This window comes from Balaenoptera ricei, chromosome 1 (assembly GCF_028023285.1).
Source record: "Balaenoptera ricei isolate mBalRic1 chromosome 1, mBalRic1.hap2, whole genome shotgun sequence".
NCBI lineage: Eukaryota > Metazoa > Chordata > Mammalia > Artiodactyla > Balaenopteridae > Balaenoptera > Balaenoptera ricei.
The window spans coordinates 46,204,359-46,232,349 of record NC_082639.1 but is presented as its reverse complement, the minus strand read 5'-3'; the positions used below and the strand labels follow the sequence as shown (position 1 = coordinate 46,232,349).

Sequence of the window (27,991 nt, the reverse complement as noted above, 5' to 3'; positions counted from 1 at the left end):
GCCCAGGTGACCCACAGAATCATGAGAGATAATGAAATGGATTTATTTCAAGCCATTTGTTACACGGCAATAGAAAAATAAAACAGCATTCAGCAACAAACATTTGTTGAGTGCCTGCTGTGTACCAGGCACTGTACTAGACACTAGAAGAAGCCCATCATTTGTTTCTGGCTTCCAGGCCTGCTAGAAGCCTTTAACTTCCTCCCCTGCAGTCTGAACCGGGCCTGGGCGGGAGCATGCAGCCCCAGGCGTTGTCTCTCCAGAGAAGCCACCGTCAGCGAGGACGAGGCTCTCGTAGCTGGGCGGAGGCAAGGGGGGCTGGGCCCCAAGCAGGGCATTCCCCGAGGCACTGCGCTCCGGGTCTTCCTCCACGGGGTATGCAGGTGGTGTCAGGGGTCCCTCAGCCAGTCGGCAGTGCACGGCCTCCTCGTAAGTGGGGATGGCAACCACCTCTGGGGTCCTACAGGGACAGAAGAGAGGCTGTGAGCAGGGGGTTGGGCAAAACCCTACTGCACGCCAGGAAGAGAGCGAGCAAGGCTGTAGGCTCCCCAGGGCCCCATAGACACAGCTGAAGCTTGACATCAGCCGGCCCCTGCCAACCTCAGCTCCCCCGACTCCACCCTCCCTGTGCTATAGTTAGTTCTCCATACAGTTAGTTCCCCACATGGGCTCACCACACCCTCTGTCTCCTCAGTTCTCTCTGCAGGGAAAGTCCTTCCCACCTCCCTCACCCCTCCCCTGCTGGTCAATCCCCACTTGTCCTTTGAGTCTCCTCCGGGGAGCTCTCCTGACCTCCCCTAGCAAAGCTCCCACTCCCTTCTCTGCGTCCCCCCAGTGCTCTCCCTTCTGTCACTGCCTTGACCCCAGCTGGTTGTCCCCTAGGGCAGGGACTGACTTTGGGTGTCCAGGGATTGATGCTTGGGGATGTTTGTTGAAAGACTGAGTGATGATCGATGGGGAGAAAGACTTCCAGCTTACTGTAATCATCTCCCTTACACAATCTGGAGTTGTGAATGCTCAGGGCAGGATGCGAGACCTCAATTCCCCTGCCCATCTGGATGCTTGAGGCCCTGATATGGTAAGTCCACCAAGTGATCACCTCTGCTTGCATACCTCCAGAGACGGAGAGCTCACTATCTACCCAGTCAACCCTATCTATCTCTAAAGAGCTTGGCTTTCCTCTGACTTTCCCCCACCTCCCCAACATGAACCACCCTGGAGGGACTTGAGGTAGAGACCAGGTCACTTGCATCCCAGCCACACCAATGCTAATGGGAATGAGGCTGGCCCTCGATCCTCCCAGGGCCCTGGGGGGTCACCTCTGGGAAGTCAGGTCTCCTTCCCCTCCCGGGACCTTGGGGGTGGGAGGGTCACTGATCCTCTGTCTGGACTGCTTCTGCTTTGGGAAGATACTGCCAGATACGGAGGTTGACTAGGTGACCTTGGAGGTCCCCTCCCACCCCAAGTGGCTCGAGGGCTGGCTAGGAGTCGGCACTGGCTGGTTCTCCTCCCTGCTCAGCCACATTCTCGGTGGGAGATCATGGGTCAGTAACTCTATTAACCTAGGCCCCAGTTTCGCCATCTGTAAATGGGGACAATAAGGGCATCTACCTCACAGGACCGTGTGAAGATTAAATGAGGTAATATAGGGACACTTAACACATGCTCCATAAATGGGAGCTGGTAACAAAATCTCAAAGGTCTTCATGAGGCAGGGGTGTGGGTAACAAAAGTTATCACAGATCTCCTGCTGGCAGGTGCCACACAGGCTCAGAGAGGCTGTCACTTGCCCAAGGCCATCAGTTTGGAGCCAGCAGCAAATTAGTTCAATCCATACCATCCTGTCTAGACAGGGGAAGGCCGATGGCAGGAGGCTGGCCAGAGGACAGACAGGTGGTGGAGGGGTCTTCGCTCCAGTGGTGATGGAGAAGCTGTGCCAGGAATTTGCTGCCCCTCAGGTGAGCACCCATCACCACCGTGGACATGGCCCTTCTATGGGCAACGTATCTTCTCAGCCCACGCCCACCACAGCCCTAAGAGCAGCCCACTGGGACCACGTGACCAAGGTCATGGAGCAGGCTGTGTGCCAGTCTGATGGAGGGCACCAGCCAAGAGCCCAAGCTGGGCTCCCCTTCCAGTGCTTTTGCAAACTTCTCTCACAGACCCTCCTCCTCCGGAGCCCAGGAGCCCTGCAGCTGAGAAATCAGATAAGGGGTCTCACCCGCCTCTGAATCCCAGCGTCCTTTGAGGTGAGGGCAGGCAAAGAATATTGCTCCTGGAGGCAGGCAAACTAGGTTCAATTGCTGTGTGACCTAGGCTATGTTCACAGCCTCTCTGAGCCTCTTTCTCCTCATCTATAAAATGAGGATAACAATTCCCATTTTGTAGACTCAGGGAGAGGGAAAAATGGAAAATGCTTTGACAACGCTCAGGAAAATATGGGTGATTAGGCTTCCAGAACCCCACATCTCCTTCCCTGCTCACCTCCCAGCCATGCCCCTGCTGCTCCCTACTTCTCCAAGCCCCAGAGACATGATGCAGGTTTTGGGTATGCCTGGGGCCGCTCCAGCAGGCAACAGCTGGCAGGGCAGGGCACAGCTGCCAGGTGAGGTCAGACCACAGCAGGAAGTTTGCTTAGAGGGCAGAGGTGCAGTAGCCCTCATGCCACCTCACCTAGCCAGCTGGGCCCACCCAGCCCCAGCTTGCCAGAGTCATGGTCCAGAAGGCTGGAAACTTGGGGAACATGAAGTTCAGGGTGACCATATTGCACACTTCAGGGGCAGCCCCATTTGTGGTGTATTCTGGATGTGGCCCCCTGCAGCTGTGTGGGGCGGGCTGGCCGCTGTGGTCCCCATGCACAGGAAGCTCCACCGAGGCTGGGGCTCACCCCACTCTCTGGAGCCTGGTGGGGACGTGAGATCTGAGCCTGGCACCAGCTCCTCCACTATTCAGCTGAGTCAAGCAAACACGGTAGGGAAAGGGGACAGGGACCAGGGATGAAACACTATATGCCCAGCACTCAAGCTCTCTAATCTTATTTCACATTCATGACAAGCCTGGGCGTAGCAGCCCTCAGCCATTGCACAGGTGAGTGCAGGCCGCACTTCAACGAAGCGGCAAAGCCCCAGCTCTGTCTGCTTGCAAAACCCAAGCCAACTCCACCCATCACACCTCCCCCAACCCTGACCCCTAATCTCTCCACACCTCAGCTTTCTCATCTGCAAAATGGATCTAATCCTTACACTGCCTCATAAGCAGTGAGGCTCAAATCAGGAGGCATGAGAGTACATCATAAAATGAAAGCGCAGGAAGAACAGCAAACTTTGCAGTGAATACACCTCCCCATCTATCATCTCATCTGAGCCTAACAGCAATCCTAGGGAAAATTCCAGGATTGACAGGGGAAGAACTAGACATGGCGCAGAGAGTCTAAGTAACAGGCTCAAGAATACAGAGCTTAGAAAAGAAAGAGCAGACTCTGCTCTTTCGTGTCTGACGACACGAAAAGTCGTGTCTGACTAGACCCATGCTTTTTCTGCTGTACTCACTGAGGCGTGGGGTGGGGGGGTCCCAGCAGGCCTCCCATCCAGGCACCTCATTTAGGGCTCACACTTAAGATGGGAGCCCCTGAGAGGAGGGGTTTTGTCTGTTTCATCCACTGCTGCATTGTCAGCGCCCTGTGTAGTTAGGTACTCAGTAAATGTTGGTGAAATGCAGGAAGGAATAAGTAGATGAATAAATGAGGAAACTGAGGCCCCAAGAGAGAAATGGACCTGCCCAAGTCATCAGCCTAGAAGGTCTTTGTCTCTAACCTAGAGTTACCTGCAGAGAGCAAGGTCCCTGGGGGCAGGGACAGCTGAGTGGCCTCCCCATGGGGCCCAGATGCTGGGCTCTCAGCAGGAGGGCCAGGGTGGCTCAGCCCCAGGGACAAGAAAGAGCCATTAGCAGAAGCAGCCTCTCCAACATCCAGCCACCCCAGCTCTGAATCTAAGACTTGGTCTCTGAACCTGATGGGCCATGAGCACCCCACAGCCTCCTGGGTAGGTTCCCCCCTGGCCCGGCTGGGAATGAAGGCCAAGCGGCCCCACCTGACAGATGCAGCTGTGTCCCGGACCCTGTTGGGTCAACACGGCTGTGTCTACAGACAACACTTACCTTCTGTGCTCAGGCCAGGCTGGGCGGGGAGGGACAGGCTCCAGTCCAGAGCACCCCGAGGCCTGGTCTGGTTCCAACTGACCATTAACTGACTGTGTGACCAGGTAGGTCACGGGTCTCTCTGAGACCCAGGTTTCTCATCTGAGAAGTGAAGAGTCCCCAGGGCCCTGCCCTTCCCTCTAATAGTCAAATTAAGGCCTGACCATTGGACTAAGGGGCCTCTGTTGAATACTTTATTGTCTGTGACCTCAAGGAGTCACAGGCCAGTAGCAGGGACTAATCTGTTACTTTCTTTAACTCAGAATGCATTTTTCCCTCTAACTAAGGGAAGAAGGGTGTCCAGGTCCGAGGCCAGTTCCCAAATATCTGGCTTAGCCCTTAGTACATGCAAATCCAGTGCTTACAGAGTGGTGTGGGGGAATACACACTTCACAGCCAGCAGGCTCTGCTACTTTCTAGCTGTACAACCCTCACCCTTCTTTTTCTGTAAAGGACAACAGTAATTCTTACCTTGCAGGTAGGTTAGACTGGGGAAGATGTATGCAGGCCCCTGATATGCCGGCCCAGCTGATACTTGGTGAATGAGTAAGTACATAAGAGCATGTAAGATACGTGCATTCTCAACAGGGCAAAAATTGGTTCTTGGACTCTTGCTGATACTGTGTTTACGTATAAAGCACAAATATACATACAGACCAAGTATGTAGTATATCTGTGGTATTAACATTTCATGGGGGAGGATGAAGAAAAAAATGCCTAAAAAGTCTCCTTAGAGGGAATGATAATGAAAAAAAAGATGAGAAATATTGTCCAAATACAAGGTTTTGTCTCCATTCCCCACCTCACCCCTGGGCCTTTGTACATGATCTTCTGCTTGCCTAAAACGCTTCTCTCCACCTTATCTACTTGAGGAAAAGTTGACATTTGTTGTGCACCTACTGTGCGCCAGGCTCTGGGCTGAGTTCTTCATATACATCATCTCATTTAAGTACTATACAAGCATTTGCTACTATTGTATGCAGAGCTCTGCTGCCACCTCCTCCAAGAAGCCTTCCTGGATTTCTCCATGTCCCCACAGAACCATGTCTGTCCTCTTTCACAGCTTTAACTACTCTGATTTGTCAAAGTCTGCCTCTGTCGAGGGACTTTAAACTCTTCCAGGAGTGCTGATCAGCCTCCAAGACCCCAGGGCATAGGTAAGGCCTGGTCCAGAGGAGAAACCCCATGAAAGTTTGCTGAGCAAATGCATGATGATGTGACAGTGCCCCACCTGTGGCCTCCACCCAGCCCTGCTGACCTGCAGCTCTCCTTCTCCGAGGGCTCCACAGTGAGGTAGTACAGGTCTCTGGAGAGGCGATGTGGGTCCCATCGAGGCGGCCCCTTGGTGCTGGCCTTGACAGACCACAGCAGGCTGAAGAGCAGCAGCAGGCCACCTGCACCGCAGCAGAGGAAACTGACCGACCTGAGCAGGGGACCGGGGGCCTCAGGCTCAGGGCGTCCTGTGGGCAGAGCCGGCTGGCTGGGCTGGGCACCTGCATCTTCTTCACTCCACCAGGCGAAGCAGAGTGTCCCGGCCACCAGAACCACCATGCTGCTGACCGTCACGCAGTAGCACAGGGTGGAGGCCACACGGCCCCTGTCACACATCTGGACACCAAGAAGGAGAGAGAAGAGGAAACAGGCCCCGTGAGAGGCCTGCTGGGTACCAGAGACTGGATTTGAGTCCTCCTCGGCCTGAGGTCACTGTGCAACCTCAGAGGGGTCATTTGACTTCTCTGTGCCTTAGTTTCCTCATCTGTGAAATGGAGATGATGCTTCCAACTTTGCAGGGTTGTTTTGAAGGCCACAAGTAATGTGTCTCAAGTTCCTAGCACCACACCTGGGACCCGGTAGGGGCTCAGTAAGTGTGGCTGGGTTCACTCCAGGACTACCCCCGGACTCAGAGGCCTCATCAGCCTGGTGTGTATGAGACTCCCCACTGCAGCCTGGGAGGGAGAAGAGTGAACGCTGTGGGGTCCGCCAGGCCTGCCAGGAGAGAGGCTTGCTGGTTTCGCGTTGCCTCCCTTCACCCTGGTCACAGTCTCGAAAGGTCAATGCTCTTATCTCCATTTGACAGAGGAAGACATTGAAACTGGGGGTGGGTAAAGGAGCTAGTGGGAAAGGGGCATTGAGAAGCCTGAAGTTGAAATTCACGACACAAAGCAAAACTTTGTGCAAAAAGATGTCCACCGGGGCCTTATTTTTAATGGTTGTAATTTGGAAAGAGCCTATATGTCCAACTATAGGGAAAGGGTGAGTAAACCATGGCATAAACTCTAGATGGAATATTCATGACTCATTTTTTAAAAAGCTCAGCACAAATGTTTAACAACGGGGGAAATGCTTATGATATCTGACATTTGTCAACTTAGTTTGCCAAATTATGTGCACAGTGTTATCTCAATGAGGCAAAGACAAAATGCCCAGGGGAAAAAAAATAACTGGGAGGAACCCTGGCTCCAGATTATACAGACAGGAAGGGGCTGTCCCCAAAGCCAACCTCTAGGCTGCTGTACATACTGTTCCCTCTGCCTGGTAACTTGCTCGTATCTCCCCTCCCAGCTCAGCTCGGCCCTCACCTGAGAAGCCTTCGCTGGGGACACTTTAAACTTGGAGTCCCCTGGGCCTTCTTGGACCAAGCTTTTATCCTGTCTGTTTGGTTTCTCCTTTGCTGATTGTCCTCACCAGACAGCAAGCTTCCTGGGGGCAGGGTCTGTATAGGCCCTGTTCACTGCTATATCCCCCAGTGCCTAGCACATAGTAGCTGCTCTATAAACATTTGTTGAAGAAATTCTCCTAAATGAGAAACAGCGTTGCTGAGTAAACCTTGTTGTGTGAAAAGCCCCTCTCACAGTTGGGAGGGGCTGGGAGAGGGGAGGGAACACAAGATTCCAGCTGCTATAGCACCCAGCCTCGGAGCCTGGTTTTACTCCCCACGTTACAGCTCACCAGCCGTGTCCTGGGGTAAGCCTCTCAACTGCTCCGGGCCTGTCTCCTCATCCGTACAAAGGGCAGGCTCTCTAGCAGGCTGCTAGCAGAACTTACAGAGGCCCCCTCTCCTCTTCCAAAAGTTGAGCCAGTGAAGGAGGGGGCTGGGGAGCTCACAGACCTTAGGAAGACTTCAATCGTCAGCCTTACAAATGGGGACTTGCCCAGCCTAATGTGGTGCATCAAATGATGCCCTGCTGTGCAGCCATTCAAAGGCACACTCCTCCTGGAGCTGAGGAGCATGGCAGTTCAAGATCTGGTAGGTGAGACTTTAGATTTCAAAAGGGCATGTTCCCAGATGTGTTTAAAAACATGTGTGTGGGGCTTCCCTGGTGGCGCAGTGGTTGAGAATCCGCCTGCCAATGCAGGGGACACGGGTTCGAGCCCTGGTCCGGGAAGATCCCACATGCCGCGGAGCAACTAAGCCCGTGGCCACAACTACTGAGCCCACACACCACAACTACTGAAGCCTGTGCACCTAGAGCCCGTGCTCCACAACAAGAGAAGCCACCACAATGGGAAGCCCGCTCGCCGCAACTAGAGAAAGCCTGTGTGCATCAATGAAGACGCAACGCAGCCAAAAATAAAATAAATAAAATAAATAAATTTAAAAAACAAACAAACAAACAAAAAAAGTGTGTGTGTATGCATGTGAGAGAGAAAGAGAGAATGTATACATGTAATGCTCGAGGAGTGGACCCCAATCTTTCTGAGCCTCCAGGCCACCAGAAGCATATAGAAAAATGCCACTTGTAAATTACCTTCAATTCTCTTCCTGTGAATTTGTCTATGGGGCAAGGTGTCCTGTCTCCAGCTCAAGGCATTTTCTGGGGGAGAGAAAAAGAACCTGACTACACTCTTTCCAAAGTCAGACAGCGAGGAGAGGCTGTCAGAAGGAAAAGCTGGAGAAATCAGCTTGGGGGGGAAGAAAAAACACAGCAAATCAATAACGGTAACCCTTTGCCTGTATATTATGGCACTTGACAGTTCCGCTTCATACCTGGAATCTCATCTGACTCACCACAACTGAGGTGGGTGGTCAGGGCAGGGAAAGAAATTCCTGTTTTGCAAATGAGGAGACTGGGCCCAGAAAGGTGAGGGACTTTGCCCAAAGCCGTATACAGCTGTGTGTCTCAACCCTTGCAGAACTCACTCCTGAGTAAGGTAACTTACGATACTTTGAAATTTCTATAAAAGCAATAGTTCCTCATTGTGGAGAAAAGGAGAAAACCACAGAAGAGAATAAAAATGCAAAATACAAATCATCATTAATGCTGCCCCACAGAGATGAGCATGATCTGCAAGTGAATGCTTCCTTTCCAGTCCTCCCTTGGCCTGCATAGCTGATGATGGCAGCAGCAGATGTGTACTGGGCATTTACAGGCGCTGGGAACCACATCAAGCACTTTACAGGTATCTGCCATCTTAATCCTACAACAGCATTATGTCCTGAGGACACTGGAGCTGCGAGGGTGACAGCTTGTCCAAGGTCAGTGCCAAATTTGAACCAGGTCTAGTCTGACTCAAATCCCTGTGTGTGCACAGCTAGATCCATCTGTATTTTTCAGTATATCAAGTTGAGACCGTGCCCTGAATAGATGCATTTGTAAATCTTCAGCTCAGGCAGATCCCACTTTCTAAAATGCTCTGCCCTCCTTCCTGATTCAGATGCTCCCAGACCTCAGACAAGCCCCTGGAATTCCCCTTGGCATGTTCTCACTGGATGTTGTGTCATCTCCTTCTGTGTGAGTCTCCCTCCCTCCATGTGGATCCACCATGGGCAGGCAGAGCACACGAAGACCTACCACCCCCGGGAGATGGAAGGTGTCAACGTCCGCTGGATGAAGGACAGCCTGTTCTGTTGTGAGGTGGTTTTCATTATTTTTACAGATCGGGGCTCTGATGGCTTATGGGAAAGGTGTCCTGCCCTAGATTCCCCTGGCCCATTTCAGAGACGTGGTCTTCAGGCAGTTTACTCACCCTTCACAGTAGTGTACCCTGGACCCTGATGGGGGAGGAAGAAAGGGCTCCCTGCCCTGGAGGGCATAACCCCAGCCCTGGGCAGGGAGGAAACTTCTCTAATCCCAGAGAAGTCCCACTCCCAATCTGGCACTCAGTCAGGCTGCCAGGCTGGCCCCCTCCTTCCAGCTCCCTCATATCCCCCCCACCCATGCACCCAAACTCCTGGGGTCCTCTACACCTGCTGCTCCTGGGGAGCCCTCTGTCCCCATTCAGGGCCCTCATTTCACACCCCCCTTCAAGACCCATGCCAAATACACCTCCTCCCAGAAGGCTTTCTGCTGCTGCCACCCCACCTCCCACCAGCCAGAGTTATCACTGCCTCTGACTATAGCCACTCTATCTGTTAGCTCTGTGACCTTGATCAGGAGGCCCAACATCTCTGAGCTCAAATTCCTGCCTCCCAGGGGGGAGCAAGTTGTGAAGATGAGATGGCAAGATGGCAAACAGTGACACAGCTTGACAGAGAGGATGGACCCTGGCTCTGACACTGGGTAAGTTACCTAGATTCTCCATGCGTCAGTTCCCTCCTTTGTAAAATGGGCACAAATATTATCGTACTATCCCTGCTACCAACAGGGGAACTTTAGGTGCCAGTTTTCTGTAAAGAACTAAACCATCTGAACAAAAAGTGTTCCAAACCATCTTCGTGTAACCCCGGGTAAACTGAGGCTCTGAGCGCCATGGTCCAAGGCCACCCAACAAGTTAGAACACAGGAGGAGACTTGGGTGTCCAGACTCTGCTCACCAAGTCACTGAGGTCAAGGTGAAGGGAAGGGGTCCAGGGGGGGTTGGATTAGGAGGAGCCGAGATGCTCCCAAGGGCGGGGAGAGAAGGAAGCTTATACCCACCTTGCGCGCAGCCATCTCGCTGCAGGGTCAGGCGTGGTCCCGGAGCGGGGAGCCTGGCGAGCCGAGCGGAGGTGAAGGCATGATGGCTGTCGCGCCCGTGGGCAGAGAGAACCTCGGAAGGGCCGTCTCTCCGGTCTGCAGGGGGCGCCCGGCGTTAGGGGCGGCCCGGCGACCGTCCCCCAGCCCAGCTCTCCGAGCCCGCAGAAGCGCTACGGTCCGGCTCCGGGTCTGGTCCAGGGCGTCTCGTCCGCCGCCGTCCGTCCCGTCCGATCTTCGCCCCGACCCGGTGGGAGCGGTGCCGAGCCCGCTTCACCGCGCAGGGGCTCGGCCACCGGGTGGGGGCGCCGAGGGGCGCGTGGAGTCCGGCTTCGCTGTCGACTCCGGTGATGATCACCCCCTGGCTCCCGCCCACGCTTCGGGCTTGGCAGACTGCGGCCGGGACCCTGGGCTCGGGCTCAGGGCGCGGCCTGCCCCACCTCTCTTCGGATCTGCGTCCTCGCGGCCGCAGGGCCTGCGGAGACTCCAGGGTGGCGCGGCTCCAGGTGCCGCGCCCGACCTTAAAGCGACAGCGCGACCTGGGCTGGCGGAGGTCGGGGTTTCCCAGCGCGGGGGGAGCTCTTAACCGGAACCTCCCTGGAACTGTCGGGAATCCGCAGTCCTTGGGGCCATCCCGCCCCCACTACTCCACGGGGGCGGGCTTGGGAACCGGACACGAACTCCTCTGAGAGCCATCGGCGCTCAGTCTGAGAGGGCTGTGAAGCCCAGGCCTCCTCACTCCCATTTTACAGGAAGGGAAACTGAGGCCCAAGGAGGGAAAGTTACTTGACTGTTTACCGCATAGTCCTTGACAACTGGCTTTTTCTTCTCACAGCAGTCAATCCGACAGCAAGCCCTCTGGGGCCCTGCAGGCCCTCACATCCCCAGGAGGAAGGCATTTAAGTGCTTCCCCAGCCTCGAAACAAGCGAAGTCACTGACCCAGGCAGTGAGAGGCCAGGAGAGGGAGGCTTGAGAGCAGGGCCTCCCACCTCCTGTGTGACCTTAACCTCTCTGAACCTACTCCCTCCTGTGTCAAAGGAGGGCTGAGGACCCCAACTCACAGGTCTTCAGGGATTGAATGAGTTAAGCTGAGCAGGTTAATAGAGCTCAGCCCTTTCACAAGTGCAGGCAGGAGGCAGATTTTACGGACAGGTGATTTAGGAGCCTGGAGAAGGGTCAGCGTGTGTGCTTGTGTGAAGTCTTCTCTGCGAGGGCACCTGTTGTAGAAGGTAGGAACAGGGTGGCAGCATCCAGGCTGAAGGGGCAGCATGGGCAAAGGCTGGGCAAAGTCACAGGCAGGTGAAACCTCGACAATTTCAGGTGGGTCAAAGGGAGGTGGTTCCGGACCAGCTGGGGTCTGGGTTTTGTTTATGTTTCTTCCTGCTGCTCCAACAAGCCAGGGGACTGGGCGGATTCCCCTCAGCCATGGCCAAGGATTCCCCACTGAGCCGGTGGCGACCAACTCCCCTCCCAGCCCAGGGACACGGGAGGTCAGAGCAGCCTGTCCAGTGGAGATCTGAAGCTCAGAGAGGGGAAACCACTGTCTCAGAGTCACAGAGCAGGTCAGCGGCAGGGCCCAGGCCCCCAATTTTTAAATTAAAATTTTTTTAATTTAAATTTAATTTAATTTAAATTTAATTAATTTAAATTAATTTAAATTTAATTTAATTTAAATTAAAAAAAATTTTTTTCCTTGTCTCTGAGGAAATATGCCACCTGAGAGTTTTAGCATTCTCTAAGCACCGACTCCTCTGACCGGTGAGGTCCTTTTACATGTTATCTCATTTCATCTTCACTGTGTGTGTGGTCTATGTAAGTGTTCCCATTTTACAGACAGAAAACTGAGGCTCAGAGAGGGGCAAAGGCCTGTGCAAGTCTAAAGAACTTACAAATGGCTGAGCTGAGATAGGGATCAGGTAGACCTCAAACCAGGACCTCCTTCAGCTTTGCTCTGCTTAATCTGGAGGTGGGGACAAGCAGCCTTCTCGGTGCCCTTGTGGGCCTGCTCAGGGGGGATATGAGTGAGCATCTGGAGGCTGTGAAGCTGTCAGCTCCACCCATTTCTCCAGGGGCAGGCATCCATGCCAGTGTGGGCCCCTCGCTGATCCAGACTCTCCTTCCCCAGGGTCACAGGTCACAGGCTGATAAGGTTGAGATCAGGGCCTGGGCACACACCTGACCCTGCTGGAACCCAAGTCCCCTGACCCAGGCTGGACACTCACGCCCTGGAGGTCGCGGCCTGGTTGTAACTTCTGTCCTGACTCAGCCACTTCCAGGCTGGAAGATTCTGGCCACGTCCTTCTCTTTAAGCTGCTGTTTCCTTGTCTATAAAATGGAGACAATGGTACCTTCTTCCCAGGGTAGCTATGAGGGCCTAATAGTTTAGTAAGACCTTATCCATGAGGAGCTGGCCTGGGTATGCTCTCGCATTACACCATGGTTCAGTTTGTGAATCTCCCCTAGTTGATGGGGACCACCCTGAGGGCAGGGACCAGATGTGACTTGGTGCAGGGCCCAGCCAGACCCAGCAGGGCCAAGACCAGAGGAGACTGGGACTGGGTGTTGATTCGCACCTGAGGATCTGGTCCAGTTCTTCTGGCTCCATCTTCCTCTTCCCCACTTTTGGGGGCTCTGGTCCAAGCCTCCAAAGTCTGCCATGATGCCCAGGCACTGTGTGGACCATGCAGGCTTGGGAATACTTGCAGGTCCTTTCTGAACAATCAGCCTCAGGCTTTCCCTGGCACCACTGGGCAACTCAGAGCAGAAAATCGGTCACCAGCCTTTGCCTCCAGGTGTGGGGGAGGGGACTACCACTTGCACCCACTTACTGGACGTCACCAGTCAGTGCTTTTCCCATTTAATTGTCACTTCAGTCAATTCATCAAGGCTGAGAGAGAAATATTGATACCTTCTCAGGGTCACACAGCTGATAAGTGGGGGGCTGGGAGTGGGGAGTGGCAGAGCAAGTGCTGAAATCCACATCGGTCTGAATGTTCCACATCCACATGTACTTTTCCTTTTTTGCCACACTGGCCCTTCCTCAGTTACAACCTGGGCTGCTGCTACCCAGGATTCTGTTGGCAGAATCCTGGTCCTTGTGATTGTAGGATTAAGGCCCATTTTCCCCCTGGTGGGGACTGTTCTCAGCTCTCAGAGGCCGCTTTGAATTTCTCTGCCTTTTCTGCTACCAGTGGAAGAAAACTCTGCTTTTAAAGGGTTCCTGTGATTAGGTTAGGCCCACCCATCTCTCTATCTTAAGGTCAGCTGATTAGTAACCTTAATTACATCTGCGAAATTCCTCTTGCCATGTAACCAGAGGGCAAAGGTTATGAGGGCCATGGGAGAATTCTGCCCATTACAGGTTCTGTACGAGGGAGACAGAGCATGTGAGCTATAAACCCTCTCGTTACAGGATCATGCCCTCCGTGCCAGGTGCTGGACACAGAGGGCAGGACACATGGAGAGGCAGTGTTCACAAAGAATTAGGAAACAAGCCAGACTGTGACGAAAGCTTGCCTTTGAATGCCCCAGGATTTCTAGGTGGACCGACACAGAGGTGTTGCAGAGGTGGCATTTGAGCTGAGCTGGGATACAGGTAGGATTTCAACAGGCAAAGAAGGGACTTGGACTGGGGGTAGGGAAGGACCACCTGCTCAAGGCACAACACTGATTACCAAAGGTTACGGCATTCTTGTGTTGACATATTTTTAAGCTTTTGTATAAACAAGCCTATTAAGAATTATCGACAGACTAAAAGTTAGCATCCATTAACTATCTACCAAATACAAGATGCTGTGTTAGGTACATGGTATACTTAGGTCATTTAGTTCTCCAAGAGCCCTACATGGTAGGAATTTTTTAATAGCTTTATTGAGATACCATTCATATACCATAAAACTCACCCATTTAAAGTGTACAATTCAGTGGCTTTTAGTATATTCACAGAGTGGTGCATCCATCACCATAATCAATTTTAGAACATTTTCATTCCCCCAAAAGAAACCCTGTACCAGGACTTCCCTGGTGGCACAGTGGTTAAGAATCCGCCTGCCAATACAGGGGACACGGGTTCGAGCCCTGGTCCAGGAAGATCCCACATGCCGCAGAGCAACTGAGCTCGTGTGCCACAACTACTGATCCTGCACTCTAGAGCCCTCGAGCCACAACTACTGAGCCCTCAAGCCACAACTACTGAACCTGCACAGCACAACTACTGAAGCCTGTGCACCTAAAGCCCGTGCTCCGCAACAAGAGAAGCCACAGCAATGAGAAGCCCGCGCAACACAACGAAGAGTAGCCCCCACTCGCCTCAACTAGAGAAAGCCCGTGCACAGCAACGAAGACCCAACGCAGCCAAAAATAAAATTAATTAATTAATTTTAAAAAATTCTCTCTCTCTCTCTCTTTAAAAACAAAAAAGAAAAAAACCCTGCACCCCTTTACCATTATACTCCTAATTCCTCCATTTCCCCCAGTCTTAGGCAACCACTGATCTATTTGCCCATTCTGGATATTTCATATGAATGGAAACGTATAACATGTGGTCTTTTGTGTCTGGCTTCTTTCACTTGCATACTGTTTTCAAGGTTCATCCATGTTGTAGCACGTAGCAGTACTTCATTCCTGTTTATTGCCAAATAATATTCCATTGTATGGATATAGCACATTTTGTTTACCTATTCATCAGCTGATGGGCATTTGAGTTGTTTCTCCTTTTTGGATATTATGAATACTGCTGCTGTGAACATTCGTGTACAAGTTTTTGTGTGGACATATGTTTTCATTTCCCTCGGGTGTACAACCTAGGAGCCAACTTGCTGGATCATATGGTAACTCAATATTTAGCCGACTGAGGATAAAGTAGGAATTTTTATCTCCACTTTAGCATTGAGGAAACTGAGGCTCAGAGAAGTTAAAACAGCCACCCAAGATCAGAGAAGAGAGCAGGTATAAACTCAGGTCCATCCAACACCAAAGCTCTCTATCTCCTGCCTCTGGATAAATACATAAAACAGTACAGAGGTCTCTTTTAACCATTCCCCTCTTAAAATATGGATTTCTTGGATAGGGTGGATAGGGATCTTTGTCGGTTTTATCTGATATGTCCAAAAAGTTCCAGTGCCTCAAAGAGGCTAGACACATAGTAGGTGCTCAATACACACTTGTTAAATGAAGGGCAGAATGAATAAGTGTAGATGATTTGAAGGCGGGTGAGTGGGGTTGTGGGAAATTTTCAAGATCCCAGACTTGGTGCCAGGATGAAGTTTTCAGACTCTGGGAGCCGCCTCGAGCCACCCTACAAAGGACGTGCTCTCCCCCTGCAGTCAACCTTGAAAGGCCGTTGTCTCTGGTGGCCCCCTGGATTCTTGGAATTCTGTGCCTGGGAAATAGTCTATTCATGGAGAGGCAAGGAGCTGCGTCCTCTGAGTTCATGTTCTAAAAAAGGAAACTGCTGTCTGTGGGTAAGAAAAGGATTAGAACCTCAAGGCCTCAGCTTCCTTGGAAGGCATTTTCTGCCCAAGTGAGATGGCCCCAGGCTCTTCTGGGGCCTCTGTTCTGGGAGGGCTGAGACTGGGCCAGCAGCCCTAGAGCACGGGGGAGATGCTCGCCCGTCAGGGGAGGAAATCTTGTCTGGGAACCGAAACAAAGGTCTGTGGATGCAGGGCTGGCGGCAGCCTTGACTCCAGGGGTGACCTCTGGGAACAGACACGTAAAAGGATGCAGATTCTGGGAAAGAGCCAGCTCTTCCCAGAGATCCCGAGAAAGATACAGCAAGCCCTCCTGTCAGTGGGGAGAATGATTCTCAATGTGCTGAGGTGGGGCGTGAGGGAAGAGAGCTGCCCTCACAGACAGGAGGGGCTGGTCTGGGTCCTGACTGTGACTTGTGGCCTTGGCCAAGTCTCTGTCCCCTCTCAGCCTCCCGTTGCCCTACCTGTAAAAAGTTGGGAGTCCTTTCTGGCTCTGGGACTCTATTCCGAGGCTTAATTTTCTTTCTTCTTCTCCTCCTTCCTCCTCTGAATTGGACTCACTAATTCCATGCCAAGTCTAATAGAAATCCTAGACTCTGTTCATAGAGTCAGCTCTTTCTTTGCAGGTATATAGAGGCTCTTCTGGAATCATCTCCCTCTAGCCCAGGATTTCTTTTTCTTCTTTTTTTCTCTTTTAATAAAAATCATACTGTTTTATTATTTTTTTAAATAAATTTTATTTATTTATTTATTTATTTATTGGCTGTGTTGGGTCTTCGTTGCTGCACGCGGGCTTTCTCTAGTTGCGGCGAGCGGGGGCTCTCTTCGTTGCGGTGCACAGGCTTCTCATTGTGGTGGCTTCTCTTATTGCAGAGCACAGGCTCTAAGCGCGGGCTCAGTAGTTGTGGTGCATGGGCTCAATAGTTGTGTCACGGGCTCAGTAGTTGTGGCTCACAGACTCTAGAGCGCAGGCTCAGTAGTTGTGGCGTGTGGGCTCAGTAGTTGTGTCACGCAGGCTCAGTAGTTGTGGCTTGAGGGCTCTAGAGCACAGGTTCAGTAGCTGTAGTGCATGGGCTTAGCTGCTCCGCAGCATGTGGGATCTTCCCAGACGAGGGCTCGAACCCGTGTCCCCTGCATTGGCGGGCAGATTCTTAGCCGCTGTGCCACCAGGGAAGCCCTAGCCCAGGATTTCTGAAGTGCACCATTTCCTGCCTCAACTCCTACCTCCTGTGCCAACCCAACCCCACTCAACCAATGCCTGACGTCCCATAAGAACCTCCCCCTCAGCCCATTCCAACCAAATCACCACTTCCCTCCTAAGATGCTCTGTCTCCCGTGGTAAGTGCTCAGTGAATTCACCCAAACAAGGGCACCAGCTGCAGCAAATCAGTCACTCACTACCCTTTCTGGGTCTGGTTTATCAACAGTTCAATGAGCGGTTGCCCTTGACAGTAGCTAAGGCTGCTGACGGGCCTGAATGCTATGATTTTACGCTAAATCTGTTGTTAGCCTGCAGAGTGACCCTGGCTAAGTCATTACTCTCTTTGACCTCAGTTTCCACATCAGTAATTGAAGAGATTGGACCAGATAACGTTTTGGACTAGGGGAGGTGGAAAAAGCACTGACAGTGGAGGCAGGAGATCTGGCTTCACTTAGTCATCAGTTCATCTTGTCACCCTGGACTGGTTCCTTCCCAGGCTGGGTCACCGTTTCCCCTTAGGTCAGATGGGGAGGGTGGCTTACCTGCTCTCCCAGGGCCCCTCCCTCCCTGCCCTTGACATTCTGGAACTCTGGGACCAGGTCCCTTAAATCATTTAGCTAACAACTCCTGGATGTGTTAGTCTCCTCTCATCACTCTGGAAGCTTCCAGATTGTTCTTTGGAACAATTGAAGGCCCCTTAATCACTGTGGGTCCCCTGACAGCTGGAGAAAACTTGGCAAGCAGGAGCTTATATTCCATTATTTTAAATAGGAAAATTAATATTGTGTTCAGAGCCCACCTAAAAAGCCCAATTAATTTTCTGAATATCACTAAAACACTCTTGGACATCTACTTAACAAATCACTAAGGATTTCTACATAACATGAAGTATATAATCTCTGTTTAACTTGAAGTACTGGATGTTCTTAACGCGCAATGATCCTGTAAAGTATTGGGTACACATTTTTGTTTCTTTCAATGAACATGTACTGTAATGTAAATTATAAGGAAATGATATATTAAAATGATTCCAATACAAGAACCATTTAGCATAATAGAATAAATAAGTAAGCCAATTTGAATAATCACACTAACTGATAGGAGAGTTACCTGAGTGAGGTGCAGGGTGAGAGGGGGAGTTGGCGGCTGTAAGTGGTGGGTGAGGGTGCCTGAGGTCAGTGTGTGTTCACAACCAAGGAACCAGTGGACGCTGTTCTCTTCTTGACACTTCAGGCTCAGGAAGTGAATGGCTGTGACCCAGTATCTGAAGCCATAGATGAATCGTTGAGATAAAATAAATCAAAGTGGACATCTGCTTGCTTTTCCTTGGCTTGCAGTTATAGAGCTCCGGGGACCGTGCTCTCTTTGCTGAATTTTTAAATGTGATACATCTACTCGTGTCATGACCGCACACCTGTAATCCCAATCACTTTGCCTGCCTGACACAGGCATAGCTGAGGAGCACAGGGTCATGGCCAAGCTCATCCCATTTATGTGCCCCTGTTGTCAACACCCATTGTCCCTGTGCTCTTTCTGCTAATGAAGGCAGCCACTTAGGCTCACCCACTTTCGTCCCAGGCTTTTCCATTTTCTAGAAGGTATTTTCACTGAAAATGTGAGGAAGACGCTAGCAATAATGCCTAGCACATTTGCACAAGGCACTAAAGGGCTGTGCTCCACGGAGAAAAGACTGAAGCCGGACTTCGGTGCAACCACATAATCGCACTGGGGCTCGCCCATGACTTAAATGCTATCTCCGGTGCAGAGGCCAAGTCATTAGGCAGATATTCATTTAGGGCTGTAAATGTTGGGTAATGGTTTTGCGAGTCATCATCATGATTATCTCATTCAGATAATGAGAGTTCAGATGGCAAGGGATACCTGAACTTTATTAGTTATTTGTAATTCCCACAACTGTTCTGCAAAGAAAGTAATCGTTATTCCTGCTCCATAGATGGAGAAATTCAGAGGGTCGAATTAACCAGAATGGAATCACAACCTGTCCTACACTCAGTCCCTGTTTGTTCCACCCACACGTGGCCCTGCACACCGGGCCCTGCTCCTCCTCTTCCCCATCCCCTTTGGGGAATGTTACCTTTGATCTCTCCTGTGGCCCTCTTTTTCCACCCCCACTAATCCCATGTCCCCGGTCGCCCCCTTCTCTTCCCAGCAAGCACCAATCACTACCTGCCTAGTCCTGTGCTTCTTCGCCAAGTGTGCCCTGGCTTCCTCTTCTCCACCACCTGCACAGGAGTGCACCGCCACCCTGGAGAAGGACCATACGGCGCGGCGCCGCCCCCCACAAGCCCTGGGCAGGGGTCTGTGACCCTCACCCCCTTTGGTGACCAGATGTCCTCTGACCACACTGGATTGAGCACAGCATGCTTTGGCCCTTTCTGCGTTGTCCTAGACAACCTGGTTCACTGCCATGGCTTCAGTTACTACTAGGTGAGCCAAAAGGTGCGTTCGGTTTTTTTCCATAAGACGGCTCTAGTAGCACTTAGTTGTCTTTAACTTCATTCAAAACAATTTTGTTAGATTGTATGTGACAGCTGTCATATCAGTGTGCATTAAAAAAAAAAGACTTATCAAAATTGCTGAATTTTTGTGTAGCCATTTTAATATTGAAGATGGAAGAAAAAAAGCAACATTTTCAGCATGTTATGCTTTATTATTTCAAGAAATGTAAAAATGTAACTGAAATGCAAAAAAAAGATTTGTGCAGTGTATGGAGAAGGTGCTGTGACTGATCGAGCATTGTCAAAAGTGGTTTGCGAAGTTTCGTGCTGGAGATTTCTTGCTGGATGATACTCCACGGTTGGGTAAACCAGTTGAAGTTGATAGCGATCAAATGGAGACATTAATTGAGAAAAATCAACGTTATACCACGTGGGAGATAGCCGACATACTCAAAATATCCAAATCAAGCGTTGAAAATCCTTTGCACCAGCTTGGTTATGTTAATCGCTTTGATGTTTGGGTTCCACGTAAGTTAAGCGAAAAAAACCTTGTTGACCATATTTTCGCATGTGATTCTCTACTTAAATGTAATGAAAATGTTCTGTTTTTAAAACAAATTGTGACGGGCTATGAAAAGTGGATACTGTACAATAATGTGGAATGGAAGAGACCATGGGACAAGCGAAATGAACCACCACCAACCACACCAAAGGTCGGTCTTCAGCCAAAGAAGGTGATGTTGTGTATATGGCGGGATTGGAAGGGAGTCCTCTATTATGAGCTCCTTCCGGAAAACCAAACGATTTATTCCAACAAGTACTGCTCCCAATTAGACCAACTGAAAGCAGCACTCGACGAAAAGCGTCCAGAATTAGTCAACATAAAACGCATAATCTTCCATCAGGATAACGCAAGACCGCATGTTTCTTTGATGACCAGGCAAAACCTGTAACAGCTTGGCTGGGAAGTTCTGATTCATCCACCATATTCACCAGACAATGCACCTTCGGATTTCTATTTATTTCGGTCTTTACAAAATTCTCTTAATGGAAAAAATTTCAATTCCCTGAAAGACTGTAAAAGGCACCTGGAACAGTTCTTTGCTCAAAAAGATAAAAAGTTTTGGGAAGATGGAATTATGAAGTTGCCTGGAAAATGGCAGAAGGTAGTGGAACAAAAGGGTGAATACGTTATTCAATAAAGTTCTTGGTGAAAATGAAAAATGTGTCTTTTATTTTTACTTAAAGAACCGAAGGCACCTTTTGGCCCACCCAATACTTCTAAGCAGATAAATCTCCATATGCAGCCTAGAACCTCCCCTCTAAGCCCCAGATCCCTGGCCCTGGATTTCCAACACCACGTGGCCATAACCTGAGCATCCTCTTGAGGTCCCAGCGCCCATCCTCATTCCCTCTCCTCCTTCACCCTCCACATCTCATCAGTAACCATGTCTGCTGATTCTGCCTTGGAAATATATATGTTTCATCCTCATCCCTCTCCTCCCCACACTGAGACTGCCAGCTCTACCCCAGGCCTCCTCATCGCTCCCCGAGACCCTGCATAAGCCTCCCTGCTGGCCCTGCCTCCTCTGTCCAGTTCATGCCCCTCGTGGCAGCTAGAGTTTCCACTCTGAACTCTATTCTGATCATGCCATCCCCCTCTGCTTGAGATTCTTTAGTTTGCCAGAAACTCAATGTGATTAAGTTTAGGCAAGAATCAACTTAGGGACTTTCCTGGTGGTCCAGCGGTTAGGACTCTGCACTCCCAATGCAGGGGGCCTGGGTTCAATCCCTGGTTAGGGAACTAGATCCCGCATGCTGCACCTAAGTGCCTGCATGCCCCAACTAAAAAGAATCCGCATGCTGCAACTAATGATCCTGCATACCGCAACTAAGACCCGGCACAGCCAAATAAATGAATAAACAGATTTTTTTTTTTTAAAAAAAAAGAATCAATTTAATGTTAGGACAGTGGACCATCTCAAGTAACCGTGAAAAGGGCAGGAATGGAGGTCAAGGTGCCTTGACTCACATGCCAGTGAAATTCTCACTTGAGGTTTTGTATTTCTGCTTTTCCTGGTGTGTTGGTTTCATCCTCTCATCATACTACTTTCCTCCACGGGACGGGCAACATGGCCACCTGCCACTCCCGAGCCTTATCCTCTATTACCACCAACACCAGCTACCACTTTTGGGTCTAGGTTTAAAGTATCCCAGGGGACTTCCCTGGTGGTGAAGTTGTTAAGAATCCACCTGCCAATGCAGGGGACACGGAATCGATCCCTGGTCCGGGAAGATCCCACATGCCGCAGAGCAAATAAGCCTGTGCGCCACCACTGCTGAGCCTGAGCTCTAGAGCCCGCGAGCCACAACTACTGAAACCCGTGCACCTAGAGCACGTGCTCCGCAACAAGAGAAGCCACTGCGATAAGGAAGTGGCACCACAATGAAGAATAGCCCCTGCTCGCCGCAGCTAGAGAAAGCCGGCACACAACAACAACGACCCAATGCAACAAAAAAATAAATGAATAATAAAAGAATAAAAAATCCCAGGGACTATCAGTTGAGTGAGGTGCCCACCCCTGGATCAATCAACTGTGGCTAGGCAGTGGGGCCATGTAGCAAAGAAATGCCCACGAAGGGCCCGTCCCCGTGTACACCCAGAGGTGGGAAAACAGCCAGGCAGGTAGTCTCCTGACTGACAGTGTCTACTGCAAATGGCTCATCATTCATTTTAGTGTTCATCTTATTGTTAAGTCGGGCTCACACGCACCTTTGAGAATTTGATCAAAGGCACAGACATCCCTAGAAAAATAAACATCCTCGCAAAGTTTTGCATGCAGTTTCAAGAGAATCATAGACCTTCTGAAGCACAATTTATGAGCCTCGAATTAAGAACTTCTGCATTGGAATAAAGCCCTTTGCCTGGTGTCCAAGGCCTGGCGTGATCTAGCCTCACCTCTCCGCATTGCCTGCTTGCCCCAGAACCTATTATTAGCCATGCCTGGCTCCTCACATGTACAGGGTGCTTCACATTTTAGTTGGTAGCCCCCATCCCCACACCACACTTTCAACTCATCCTGCAGAACCCAGCTCATGGGCCATCGCCTCCAGGAAAACATTCCTGAATCCAGTCTACCCAAACTGAGTTTCCAGATTGCCTCTAGATAGCCCCAAGCATCATTACAAATAATTTCTAGTAAGGCTTGAAAAAATCTGGAAACTTTCCAGATAGTAACAGAAGCATAAAGCACAGACATTGATAAAAAGCAATTCTTGACCATCTATTAACGGTCTGGGTGCCATGGGGCCAATCCAGCCCACCTCTTGTGTTTGTACAGCCTGGGAACTAAGAATAGTTTTTACATTTGTAAATGGTTGGGAAACAAATCAAAAGTGGGGTAATATTTTGTGACAGATGAAAATTATATGAAATTCAAAAGCCAGTGTCCATAAATAATGCGTTATTGGACACAGCCATCCTCATTCATTATCATATTTTCCATAGCACGATGATGGCAGAGTTGAGTAGCTGTGATAGAGACCATATGGCCCACAAAGCCTAAAACCTTTACTCTCTGGACCTTTACAGAAAAAGTTTGCCAACCTCCATTCTGGACAGCCCGAACAATTACCATATTTTATTGACAGTAAGATGTCATCAATCATATGACACCATTTGTTTGTGTCTCACCAAGAAAGAGATGCTGTCAATTAGACCGTTACAATGACTCCCCATATCAGAGATGTGAACATCTGGAGGGAAAATGTCTCTTGGAATTGATTAAATAAATTGTTCTTGAATGCTTATTATGTGCCAGACAATGTGCTAGTTATTTTGTATTCATTTTTCTAATTAATAATTCTTAGTTATTCATTATCCCTAATGAAACATTTCCCAAGAACAAAGAACTATTATCTCTGTGTTATGGAAGAGAAAAATAGCTCAGAGAGGTGAAGTAACTCACCTAAGACCACACAGAGGAGTCAGGGCAGTCTGACTCAAAGCCTGACCTTTTTCACTCCACCAGGTGGTGCTCTAAGCTAATGCCTGTCCAGACCCTCCATCCCTTCCCCCTGAACTCTGTGATTCAGCCATAATCATGAGCGGACGGAATGCTCTCCTGCCCTAAGCCTTTGCAAATGCTGTTCCCTCCACTGGCACACCCCTTGCCCTTCTCACTCTTCCCGTTCCAACCAATGCATCACTTTCCAGAGGAAGCCTTTCCAGATTGGATGAGTGCCCTCTTTGGGGCTCCCAATAAAGTACCAGCTAATCTCTCTATTTTTCCATGACCAGACCACGTTCCTCAGAGACAGGAACTTTCCAACCCTACAACCCATACCTGGCACAGTGCTTCATGCAGAGTTGGGATCTGGTACGTGTGAACTGCGTGACTGAAGGAGGAATGGATGGACGCCTACACCAAGCACAAGAGGATAAACATTTTAAACTACACAACGGTCCACTTGGTCCTGGTTCATAAAGCCAGCCTCACCCCCTGTACCTCCCACACTTTGCAGACCCTAAAGGTGAGCACTGAGCACAGCTGGTGCTCCAGGCAATCTCTCGGGGCCCTTGTGTCTCCCTGAGCCACCTCAGTTGAATGTCATCTCCCTAACACTGCCCCCTTGGTCCCTGGGACTCGCTCTGTTCTCCACTTCTTCTGTCCCTTGTCTGCCGGCCCAGCAGCACCTCACTTCCTGTCGCTCAGACATTGCTGCCAAGATCCCAGGGGCCAATCACAGTGATGCTGCTAAACATTTCCTCTAATTCTCAGTCGTGCACTCAGAGATCCCCATTCTCCAGGGTCATCTGCCCTCCGGTGGCCTGGGATCTTCTCCACTGACCCTTGATTGGGCTCTGAGGATTTGGGGTCACAGGGATCTCCTGCTCACACCACCAGCCTTTCCCCTCAGGCTCCTGGAAATGTCCCCTCCCACCTCCAGCAAAAGGCAGCACCTGTGGGTTTTTTAATATTACATCACAACCAAGTTGGATTTATTTCCAAATTGCAAGGTTGATTTAACTTTCAAAAATTAATCAGTGTAAATCAGGGTTTCTTAATCTTGGCACTATTGACCTTTTTGGCTGGGTAATCCTTTGTTGTAAAGGGCAGTCCTGTGCATTGTAGCTTCTACTCACTACATGCCAGTAACACACACACACACACACACACACACACACCCCAGTTGAATCAATCAAAAATGTCTCTAGACATTGTCAAACGTCCTCTAGGGAGCAAAATTGCCCTCAGTTGAGAACCAATAATAAAATCATCTTATTAACAGAATAAACTAGAAAGTCTATAAAATTATCTTGGTAGGTATAGAAAAACAATTTGATAAAATTCAATGCCAATTCATGTTTTTTAAAAAGTACTTGGCAAACTAGAATGGAAGGAAACAATTTGATAAACGGTATCTACTAAAATAATCTACAGTAAACATTATACTTGCTATGGATGGAATTGTGTTCCCCAGAAGTTCATATGTTAAAACCCTAACCCCCAATATGGCTGTATATGGAGATAGAGCCCTTAGGAGGTAATTAAGGTTAAATGAGATCATAAAGGTGGGGCCCTAATCCAATAGAACTGGTGGCCTTATATGAAGAGACCTCTTTCTCTCTGGTCATGTGAAAACAGAGCAAGACAGCAGCACCTACAAGCCAAGAGAAGAGGTCTCAGAATAAAACCTATTTTGCCAGCACCTTGATCTTGGATTTCCCAGCCTCCAGAACTGTGAGAAATAAATTTCTGTTGTTTAAAACCACCCAGTCTATAGTATTTTGTTATGGCAGCCCAAGCTAATATAATTCTTAATAGTGAAAATTTGAAAGTTTTCCCCATGAGATCAGGAAAGAGACAAGGATGCTTGCCATCATTGATTCAGTTCCATTTTATTGGAGATCCTAGCCAGTGCAACAAGGTAAGGAAAAGAAATAAAATGTATAAGGATTATAGAGGAAGAAATAAAACTCATTATATGCACATGATATGATTGTGTTGCAAATCCAAAAGAATCTACAAGTGAATTGAGCAATTTCACTATATACAAGTTCAATAAACAAAATTCAAAAATTTTAAAGTAAACTAGCAATAAACAATTAGACAATATAAGAAATGGGATCATAATTCCTCCTTCACTGGGCTGCTGTCAGGGTCAGGCTGAGTCATTCCAGGCTAAAATGGCCTGAACATCAGTGCTTCCAAGGACAGAGGGAGGCTCCCTATGTCCTAGAGTCCTGGGGAGGAGGCCTGGGGCTGGTACTTGAAGGGTAGGAAACAATGAGGAATAAGAACCTTCAAACTCCAGCCCTGGTTACCTCTCTAGCCCCATCTCCCCTCCCCCCACCTCCCACTCTGTGACCCTGCCAGGTTGGCCCTTTACCTTTCCTATCCATGTGTCTTTGCACATGCTGTTCCACCCTGCCAGAATACTCTTCCCCTCCACCTTATCCAGAGACCTCCTGTTCATCCTTCAACACCCAACTCAGATGTGTCCTTTTTGGTGAACACCTCCCCACCTTTCCTGGGCAGAGTTAGGTGTCATCTAAGCTCCCCCATGATGAGCCCCTCAGTTCAGCAGACATGTATTTCATGTGTCCTGGGTGGGGTGAGATTCAGATGAAGCAGACATGGTCTCTACCTATAAAGCCCCTTTACACAATCGCTCGTCCTCTGTTGACTGACAAAATGCAGAGGATCCAGGGGGGACTCTGAGCCCCTGGAGGGTGGCAAGGTCACTAAATGAAAGGTCCCTGGGTTCTTGAGTGACTGTATGGAGCAGACCCCCTCACCGTACCTGCCCTTCATTAAACTGTGATGTGAATAAAGAAATCTCCAGTGTGGTAAGTGTTGAGATTTGAGGGCTATTTGTTAGGCAGTCAGTGTTATTTACCCTAACGCCCCCCAGTGTCTTTCCTGACTACCAGGTCAGACAGATTAGAGTGAGGGGGGCACTGAGAGGCAGCTGAAGGCTGAGGGGGCTGGGCAAGAACATAAGGGCAGAGAAGATGCCCCAGCCTAGGGGATGAAGACGTGGGTACTTCTCGGCAGCACAGGTGACCTAGTATTAGGCACTTCCCCACATGAACCTCTGTTTCCTCCTTGATCAAATGAGGATGAGAGTTCCTACCTCTCATGGCTACTCAGAGCATCACAAATTACATACGTAAAGTGCTTCAGCTATAATGCTGCTTTATAAGTGTTTGTGTCCCTTACATGGGTGGACCTAGAGACTGTCGTAGAGAGTGAAGTAAGTCAGAAAGAGAAAAACAAATATTGTATACGAATGCATATATGTGGAACCTAAAAACATGGTATAGATGATCTTATTTGCAAAGCAGAAATGGAGACACAGACATAGAGAACAAACATATGGATACCGAGGGGAAAGGGGGGGGCGGTGGGATGAACTGGGAGATGGGGATTGACATATATACACTATTGATACTATGTATAAAATAGATAACTAATGAGAACCTACTGTATAGCACAGGGAACTCTACTCAATGCTCTGCGGTGACCTAAATGGGAAGGAAATCCAAAAAAGAGGGATAGTGTATACGTATAGCTGATTCACTTTTCTGTACAGTAGAAATTAACACAACATTGTAAAGCAACTACACTCCAATAAAAAAAAATTACATAGAGCTACACACATACAGACACACATATGCACACACACACATTCATGAATGCATATGTAACTGATGAAATCTGAATAAACTCTGTGAATTGTACCACCAAAAAAAATTAAAAATAAAAAAATAAATGTTTGTGTCCCTTGCTCTCTATTGCATCCCCATCCACAGAGGGTAAAGCAAGGCAGGTAGAGAAGATACATAATAGCTCACAGTTACATACAGCTTATTATGTGACCAAGCACTTTACAGAAAGGGCTCATTTAATTCTCATAGCAGCCCATTTCACAGATGGGGAAACTGAGCCACACTAAAGTTAAGTCACATGACCAAGCTAGTAAGTAACAGAGCTGGGATTTGAACCCACACCATCTGGCTGCAGGGTCTGTGCTCCTAACCATAATGCTATACTTCTAAGTGAGCAGAGCCTATTGAAAAGGGACAGAAAGAGCCACTGATACCAGGCACCTACAAAGAGCTGGTGACAGCCAAATCCGACTTCCAGTCATTCCCTGGCTGAGCAGACATCAAAGAAAAGTCAGGCTTACCTGGTGTCTCTTTCCTCAGAAAAGAAAGCAGACCAAACTGTCTGCACAGAGGGGAGTCCTTCCTGGGAACTTTATTCAGTGAGAAGCATGTCCCGTGCTCCACCGTCCAGGAGGCCCTGAGTCACTGAGTGGACAATGGCTCCTATTATGGTTTTGCAAAGGCCCAGACCTGCAGGAAACCATGTCATTTCGGGAAGCAATCTGACTCTGCTTCCTTGTAAATCCCTTCACTGGAGTGCGAACTGGAGCCTCACTCACCAGGACCCGCCAACCTAATGCCAATGTGTTAACAGGCATGGGGCAGGTATCAGAGGAATCTAGTTCCACCTGGGAGAGCTGAGGTCGCCGTTCTGAATTCCTGTCACCTTGGGCAGGCAGTTAGGACACTCAGTCCAGCCCCGGATGGGCCTCACTTAGTCTGTGAGAGACCACAGGGGCATCATTCACAATCCCGGGCCCAGGGAGGGCCCATCCTCATGGGAGATGCCCCCAGGCTGGGGGCACCTGAGGGCAGCCACTGCCTCACATTCATCTCTGCTTCCCCAGCAGCCGGCACAGGGCCAGGGACCAAGTGGGGA

General features: G+C 49.6%; 1 protein-coding gene and 1 long non-coding RNA gene across 3 annotated transcripts; one reads left to right on the top strand and one right to left on the bottom strand.

Moving 5' to 3' along the window:
- Positions 1-22: 22 nt before the first annotated feature.
- On the bottom strand, positions 23-27,684 carry TMEM61 (transmembrane protein 61). The gene is made up of 4 exons (XM_059923383.1): positions 27,414-27,684; positions 10,053-11,306; positions 5,453-5,802; positions 23-460 (listed from the first exon to the last, which is right to left on the bottom strand). The coding sequence occupies exons 2-4, from the start codon at positions 10,065-10,067 to the stop codon at positions 184-186; spliced, it is 642 nt and encodes a 213-aa protein (XP_059779366.1). The 5' UTR covers positions 10,068-11,306; positions 27,414-27,684; the 3' UTR covers positions 23-183.
- Positions 9,579-14,438, top strand: LOC132366067 (uncharacterized). 2 transcript variants are annotated; one of them, XR_009503349.1, is made up of 3 exons: positions 9,579-9,695; positions 13,502-13,684; positions 14,149-14,438. It is a non-coding gene; the product is annotated as an uncharacterized LOC132366067 (long non-coding RNA). The 2 variants fall into 2 exon arrangements; XR_009503348.1 differs by lacking the exon at positions 9,579-9,695 and adding an exon at positions 11,218-11,318.
- Positions 27,685-27,991: the final 307 nt, after the last annotated feature.